The sequence below is a fragment of the Aptenodytes forsteri genome, unplaced genomic scaffold, assembly GCF_000699145.1.
Source record: "Aptenodytes forsteri isolate BGI_AS27 unplaced genomic scaffold, ASM69914v1 Scaffold243, whole genome shotgun sequence".
In the NCBI taxonomy this organism is placed as follows: domain Eukaryota; kingdom Metazoa; phylum Chordata; class Aves; order Sphenisciformes; family Spheniscidae; genus Aptenodytes; species Aptenodytes forsteri.
In genome coordinates, this window is record NW_008795314.1 from 303,543 (window position 1) to 311,406 (window position 7,864).

The following is a 7,864-nucleotide window of genomic DNA, read 5'->3' on the forward strand; positions in this document are numbered from 1 at the left end:
CGGCGGCGGCCGTTACAGTCTTGCCCAGCGCATCCCGCTCCCTCTTTAGTTCGTAAACTTGGGGCTTCGTCTCTTAACGCTGTTCAGTCTCGCATCCAGCGCTGTACCGCCCGGAAAACAAATATGAGTTTCTTGAGTTTTAAATCTGTCTCCTCGTTGTTTTATCAGGTGCCTGTATTTCGCTATTTTTCGTCATACAAGCGTGATTCATCACAAAGTCCTCCCTAAAAATCTTGATGTTTGCGGGTTTCTCTCATATCTCCTTTTGTCATTTGTGTTCCAAGGTGAAATACACTGCTGTTTCTGATTTCACCGTGTGCCTCTTGTCATCCTTCTTGCTCTTTTCTTTAGGCTTTTCCTATATGCCTTTTTCTGAGAACACATCTGTATGCAAGATGCAGGCATGCAGGAGATTTATGGTGCTTCGTAACTTTTCCTAGCTTGTCCTGCATATTTTTCCTCGTAATTCCTGTTTGCTTTTCTGATCACCACAGCAAGCACAGAGCTGAGATATGGAGAACTAAATGTGAACTGGTCTTAGGCAGGGACTGGTCTTTCTGCCTTCCCACGCGTGCCACCCCCTCAAATGCACATTTGGAGCCGGGCCTTCCAGGTTCTAGCCTGTGGGGGCTAAAGAGGGGAGCAGGAGAAAGAGCCACCCACCAAAACAGCACAGCCTTATTGTGGAGGGGAGAGCAACAACTGGGAGCACAGCATGTTGGAAACGGACTTCAGCTGAAGGTTTGCAGTGCGGTGTTTTGCTTTAAGACCAAATTGACAGCGCAGAGAGTAAATGAACTTGGATACCAAAACACTTTAATCGTAGATATGCGTGTGTTTTGTGAATTACGTGACTTCCCTGTTTGGTGGGAGAGAGGTTCAGGAGGAAAGTCGGGTTGGTCGGTGTAGTGGTTCCTTACACAACCTCCCTCTTCTCCGAGAGGGGACCTGATCCAGGGGAGAATCTGGGTGGATTACTGTAGTGGTTCTCGCCGTGCTTTGTGTCATCCTGGTGCAGGATTGTGGGGTCTCTCGCTGACTCCTGAAGTCTTTCCTTACGTCACTCCAGTTACAGAATTGGGTAGAGGATAGCCAACAGAGATGGGTATTCAGCTTCGCTCAGGCACCTCACAGACAGCTTTCCCTGGCACTGGCGCTCACAATCTGTTTCTCTGGAAGGTTCTCTGCAGTTCACAACTTTCACAGTGATAAATAGGTTGTTTACGCTCATAGTACTCCTCTGTTCTTATAACTAAGCTCTCCCTTATCCTACAGGGCTAGCTGTAGTTCATATGCTTACACTATTGCCAGCCAGGCCCAACCCCTGCCAGCTGCCACCACTGCGTTGACCAATCCCACCCGCCTTCAGCAAAGCCCTGAGCTGATATTTTCAGTGATCTACACTGGGGCCAAAATGTCTTTCCAAACTGACGGTGGTCAATTTTAAAGTTAATTTTTGTTTATGGATACTTATTTTTCCCCTTTGTATTTATTGACATTGAATTCCTCTGAGGAGCTTGAATAATTCTGTGTGTTGCACGTTTTTTCACCTCACTGTTTACCCATTTTGCTAGATTATTATGTTTGTGTTGAGCCCAGCACAGAACCCTAATTTATTCCCTTTCTTTTGCTTCCTGGAACAAATATATTTTGCCTGGTGTTTTGCTGAGGCTGAATGGGTGGGGAAAAGGTGTGGGAGAGAGCAGGGTCAGGTAAGTGCCCAGGCAAGGTGAGTTCAGGCCTGGTCCCTGACAGCTAGAGAATTCCAGCCTGCTGCAGGTTTGTTTTCTCACGTGATAACTTCTTACCTAACGCTCTTTTTTGGGTGGGGAAAGGGTGAGTTTTACAGTGCTTCCTGCTGTACCCTTCTTTATGCTTGTCACTCTTATCCTCTGCAGAGCTGTAGGGAAGACCTGCTTGCTGATCAGTTACACCACGAATGCCTTTCCTGGAGAATACATCCCCACTGTGTGAGTAATGGCCTTGGGCTTCAGTTGCTTTTTGCTCTCTATGCACGTGTCTCTAAAAGTTGGTTTTGTCGGTGAGGAGAAGGCTGTCCCAAATCAGACCGTGAACTTCACACATGAGGAAGATGCCGGTGGTATGGCTGTGTATGTGAGGAGGGCAGACTATCCCCACTGGAACTGTGTTGCAGTGTCCTCTCCTGATTCGCTGCCCCCTTGGATTTCATATAGAGATGTGTGGGTCACAACAAGATTGGCACTGATGGGGACTCTTCCTTGGCAGGTTTGATAACTATTCTGCCAATGTCATGGTAGATGGAAAGCCAGTGAACCTAGGCCTCTGGGATACAGCAGGGCAAGAGGATTATGACCGACTGCGGCCTCTTTCCTATCCACAGACGGTGAGTGCTGGGCTTGGACTGGCTTGTAACTGCTCCCTCTTGGGGACAGGGAGGCTCCCAAGGACAGCCAGGGCTTCTTTCCTTTGAGGAAAGTCTAAGTTCCTGCAGCTGTAACCATAATTCTGGTTGTTTAAGAAGTATCACAGCTGACTTTCTCCTAAGAGATCGTCCTATTCTAGTCCCTGCTTTGTAATGGTGGTTGAACAGTTACGTGTACCATAGGGAGGCTCAAGTGAAAGGAATGGTGTGGGGCTGCTGTGCAGCTGAGCCACGTTCCATATTCCCATTCTCTCTCGGTGGCACAGCTCACTGTTGGGCTGCACTAGTAATGTCTCGCTAGTTACGCGTCCATAGGGAGGCTCAAGTGAAAGGAATGGTGTGGGGCTGCTGTGCAGCTGAGCCACGTTCCATATTCCCATTCTCTCTCGGTGGCACAGCTCACTGTTGGGCTGCACTAGTAATGTCTCGCTGGCTGTAGCAATCCCTACACGGCCCCCCTACCAGGGGTGAAGCCCATAGTGCTGTTAAGGTATTTGTGGCCGCAGGCTCTTAAACACGCAGAGCCCAGTATTGTAAAAGACAATGAAGTCATACACTCTAAGTCCATTCCTTCCCTCTCTGAATTAGTTTAGCACCCTTAATGGGGAAAAATTTCTTACAGCCACAGTCCTTGCTTGTGGGAGGAGGTTGTCCTCTATGAGGCTCCCTCTCCACCTTCCCTCCATTATCTCTAGCTGTTTCTTTCTACACGGCTGACCCTCTTGTTTCTGCACAGGATGTTTTCTTGATCTGCTTCTCCCTTGTGAGTCCAGCCTCCTTTGAGAATGTCAGAGCCAAGGTAAAGTATTCTCCTTCTGGGTGAAACAGTGGAAGGGAGGAACCAGTGAAGTCCCCTGCCCCATCCAGCACCACACCTACAAGCCCAAAATTTCTAGTGGTCGTGTTTTGATAAGGGAAGGTCATAGTCTGCAGGTTTTAAGAGGGGCCTACTTTTTATTCTTGACTTCTTTGGCTAAGTTTTTGCCTTTTTGAGTCTGCGTCTTAAAGAAGATAAGGGCTGTCCTAGAAGCTAAAATGCTGTTAAGGGAAGCACTGCGTGCAGAGTTGGCTGGCACTGTCTGTCAAGATTCCACGCCTCAGTGCCTTCATTGTTACATCTGCACCAATCTCTTTCTGCAGAGCATATTCAGACCTGTAGGCAGAAGTATCCTGTTCAGGTCTTGCCACCGTGTCAGATAGTAGTAAAAACCTTGTTCCTAACAGTAGATGCATCCTCATGGTTGCACCTACTGCTATAGCTGCTTTTCTTATCATGCCTCTCTGTTTCAGTGGTACCCTGAGGTCCGACACCATTGCCCAAATACACCTATCATCCTGGTGGGCACCAAGCTGGACTTGAGGGATGATAAGGACACCATTGAACGGTTACGTGATAAGAAACTGGCCCCCATCACCTACCCCCAAGGTTTGGCCATGGCTCGGGAGATTGGTGAGTCTCATGTGCTGGCAGACCTCCATGGCATTGAGCTTTTTATTTTGGAGTGGGTGTGGGACAGTATGTCCTGGTAGGACTGGAGTGGTTGAGCTGGAGCTCTCTTTCCCCTAGGGTCGGTAAAGTACCTCGAGTGCTCGGCCCTGACGCAGCGGGGCTTGAAGACGGTGTTTGATGAAGCCATCCGGGCTGTGCTCTGCCCACCGCCCGTGAAGAAGCCCGGCAAAAAGTGTACCGTGTTTTGAGGGCTGTGGCCTAGGTGCTGGCTCAGCATGTTGTCGTCCTCTGACAGATTGCATATTAGCTGGGTGTTTCTGGAGGGGGCTGGGTTGTGTAGGGCCCTTCATCATGTACGGTCAGTGTTTTTTAAATGTCTCTTTGATTTAACGTCAGTGTTGATGTGAAGGGGCAGCGGGGGCAGGAGACTAGCTGGGGGCTGTACAGCCCCCAGGGGAGGTACAATGGAGAAGGCAAGGTAGCTCCTTGGGGCAACAGGCTGTTTTGGCTCTCCTGAACTCCAAGCCGAAAGGGCCGAGACATCCATCCTGTCCTGGAAACACCTGGTTTCAACCTGCAGGTGAAACTGGTGGTGAAGATCCTTGTGGGAGTGGGGAGGGAGCTGATACGAATGGTGCTGAATGATGAGAGCAGCTGGGAGAGTGGTAGGGTCTCCTTGCCCAGCCTGCTGTGGCTAATAGTTAACAAATTGGTGCTCTAGCAGATACGTGCCTGAGACTGTTACAAGAAATCATAACCAGCCCCAGAAGGGGTTGAAGTAAATAAGATATGAAGCTGAAGAACTAATCATTAGGTGCTTCATTGGGTACTAGCCAAACTCAGTGAGTGAAACAGCTCTGTGCAATCGATGTTTTTGCCTTTTCATGTGTGCACACCCTAGGACAGCGTGGTGCTGCTCCCTCCCATCAGTCTTTAGCAGGGCCTCCCCCCACCCCCAGATCCAGTCTCTGCAGAGCAGGGCTGTGGTTGTTGCCTCTGTTTTATTTTTTTCTACTAAAGACAGCAAAGGAAGCAATGAGGAGTCTGCTAACTTCTTTCCCTTCCCACTGAAAGTGCAGGCGGGCTCTATGGATTTGGATGGAACAGGGAGAGCTTCTGAAGGGTTGTGGGGGGGGAATAGGGTTGGAAGAAAGACAGGTCCAATTTCTAATCATCATGTAGAGTGACAAGATAAAACCTTATTTGGTGCAATAAACATTCTCCATGACGGCGTATGTGAGCTTTATTATATAGCAGCCTTCTAAAGGTAGTTTTCTGCCTCGCTTCTCGTACAGGTTCCAGCCCTGCTGCCCCTCTTCTCCAGCAAGACTGGGTCTGTGTCATTGTTTTCTATCCAGTTTACATCTATGCAGTACTAGTATGAAAATTAAGGCCAGGTGTGAAATGCAGGTGTCATCTTAGGAGACAAGAAATCCCCCATCAACCATCAGCGAGCTGCCAGTTGTCATAGCACTCTTATCACTCAGCAGGAAGAGAATGCTGTTCACCACATCATCCACCTCTGGAATCAAACACAGAGAACATCCACTGCACCCCTCAAATTGTACTAGGAAAACAAGCATCCCAAAAGGTATGCCTTTGACCTCTACGTGTAATTGGAGCAGGGAAATATCTCTGCCCCCAAACTGCGCTTAATGGACAGGACAGTGTGGCTGAGAGCTGGACATGAAAAAGTCCTTGTTGCGATCAAATGATACGTAGTTCACAGCAAGCACCTATGCTCCCCTCCCAGTCATATTTATGAACAACAGAGTAAGTGCATTTCACTTGTCCCAAGATGAGAAGGCTGTAGAAGAGGGGAGGTAAGGTTGATTCTCGCCCTCTCCTCATCAAATGCTTCAGGAATTCAACCACAGCCATTCAGCAGAGTTGTGACTTTGCCCACAAAAGAAGCAAGGTACCTATGGCTGTGATGTCAATTAGAGGGAAGGCTTGGATACGACAAAAGAGCCCAGCCTGGCCGGCGACAAATCTACACCACTGACCTGCAAACTTTCCCAGCGGAATCCGATTAATCATGGCAGCAGATTTCTGAGGGTCACTCCAGTTAATTCTCCCCATGTCGGTCATAACCACCGTGGGGTTCACAGTGTTCACCCTAATCTGGGACCAAGAGCAACAAACAGTCTAACCAGATTGCTCTGAGAGCATATGCTCGGGTTCAGCTTTCACACTTCTCTTTCTCTCAGAAAGAATCCTACCTTGTGGGGTCCCAGTTCCATTGCCATTACCTTGCTCAGCATATCCAAAGCACTTTTTGTGGAACCTTCAAGAGAAGGGAAAAACAGGAGGCGTTTAAGTGCACAGCACTTGCTCTGGAGCACATAGAAGTATTTCACTGCCCAGAATCGGCAGCCAGCAGCTTGGTGGCTGTGGGTCTCCAGCTAGTCAAAAATGAGAGGGGCGCTGCTGACACCACACATACTTACAGTAAACAGCATGATCCCGCAGAGCACGCTGAGATGCCTGGCTAGAGACATTTACAATAGCACCTGGCACCCCCTGTGCAATCATCTGCCGAGCAACAATCTGGGGGGGGAAGGAAAAAAAAAAGGGGGGATGCCGGAATTGTAACAGGAGAAATCATTATTTCATTCAGTTGGAATCTTGCCCGGCTATTATGGTAGCCAAAAGAGCAAAAACATCCAGAGGAACTAAGTCCTCACTGCCTCCCACTTACAAGAGAGAGAGTCAAAGCAAGAGAGTGAAGGGGCTGTATGCGCAAATTGTCAGGTTAGCTTTGAATTACAGTCCCTTTAGCCCCCACAGCGGACACTTATCTCCGCTGTGCAGAACAACTTAGTCACTGCTGTTCATGGAGGCAACTGCAGTGACAATTCTTCCTCACCTGGGAAACATGAAGGACAGCCTGAAGATTCACATCAAGAGACCTACAAATAAATCAAATTTAAAAGTTACAGAGCGGTTGCAGCCCAGGCCAGAGAGGAGTTGTTTTGGGAGGCAGCAGAGGACAAGTGCTGCTGGTATCTTAGAAACACTGGTGATACTCTAGAACGTGGACAGAAATGCCAAGCTGACTGGTTTAGCAAGAATGATTAGGCATCCTTCACTGGACGTAAGCTATTTAGTGTGCAGGGGGGCAGGCGCGCTCGTGCATCGTCACATTTCTAGCAGGACTCAGCTTTACTTCTGTTTGCCACATAGTCCCTCCTTGGTCAGGTTTTTACCTGCTAGTTCTGCAGAATGGTCTTAGTAGAATCCATACATTTTATATTCTAGTCACAAATGAATCCTTTACTACAGACCCGCAACAGCCATTCTTAATGTAGGGACAAAGGATGACCCATCTTCTCAGAAGGAAACAGACTCACCGTATCCTGTAACCTAAAGCTTCCCCCCAGCTGAAACTATGGATCTTTTGAGAAAAAAAGATGTCACGTTACTGCAGTAAGCAAATTTAATTTCCCACTGTGACAGTTTTATACTCCCTTACCTGTCTTTGTCTTCTCTATATCTGAATTGTCTTATCGACAACTGCTTTTCAATTTAGCAGAGACTGAGTCAGAGCTAGACTGGAAGCTCTGAGCTCAATTAACAGCAAAAGGCACTCTTCTCTCCTGCGCAGGCTGGATGGCATGTGCGTGCCACCATCTAAGGGGTGAAACTGCAGGTTCTGGCTACTCAGTAACAGCGTGGAATAGCGGCAGTGCTTTACTTGGTTTCCTTTGGATGTTTACAGGGTGAAAGGCGATTATGTAAAGCATTAAAACGCAGTAAAGAAAAGAAAGCCGGCATAAGCAGTAACAATGAACAAACCACTGAGAAAGGGAACGTCGGGCATTTCTGAAAGTGTGCGTGTCTGTCTGTCTGGTGTCTGCCTGGTGCCTATGCACCAGCTGCTTCCTTTCGTAAGGGACACCAACTTCTGGAAAGCTTTGTCACAACTTTGGACGTTCGCAGTTTTGCTAAGGCTCAGCGGACGATACCCCTCCACCACGGGCCCAAAGCGCGGCCGAGGGCAGCGGGCC

At 48.4% G+C, this 7,864-nt stretch overlaps 2 protein-coding genes across 2 annotated transcripts; one reads left to right on the forward strand and one right to left on the reverse strand.

Moving 5' to 3' along the window:
• Window positions 1-1,872: 1,872 nt before the first annotated feature.
• Window positions 1,873-5,085, forward strand: RAC3 (ras-related C3 botulinum toxin substrate 3 (rho family, small GTP binding protein Rac3)). Its single transcript, XM_009279395.1, has 5 exons — window positions 1,873-1,970; window positions 2,248-2,365; window positions 3,141-3,203; window positions 3,695-3,854; window positions 3,972-5,085. The coding sequence occupies exons 1-5, from the start codon at window positions 1,873-1,875 to the stop codon at window positions 4,100-4,102; spliced, it is 570 nt and encodes a 189-aa protein (XP_009277670.1). The 3' UTR covers window positions 4,103-5,085.
• On the reverse strand, window positions 5,078-6,790 carry DCXR (dicarbonyl and L-xylulose reductase). The gene is made up of 5 exons (XM_019472122.1): window positions 6,724-6,790; window positions 6,305-6,404; window positions 6,077-6,141; window positions 5,861-5,978; window positions 5,078-5,376 (listed from the first exon to the last, which is right to left on the reverse strand). Exons 2-5 carry the CDS (start codon window positions 6,387-6,389, stop codon window positions 5,273-5,275), a joined length of 372 nt encoding a protein of 123 aa, XP_019327667.1. The 5' UTR covers window positions 6,390-6,404; window positions 6,724-6,790; the 3' UTR covers window positions 5,078-5,272.
• Between the last annotated feature and the right edge of the window lie 1,074 nt (window positions 6,791-7,864).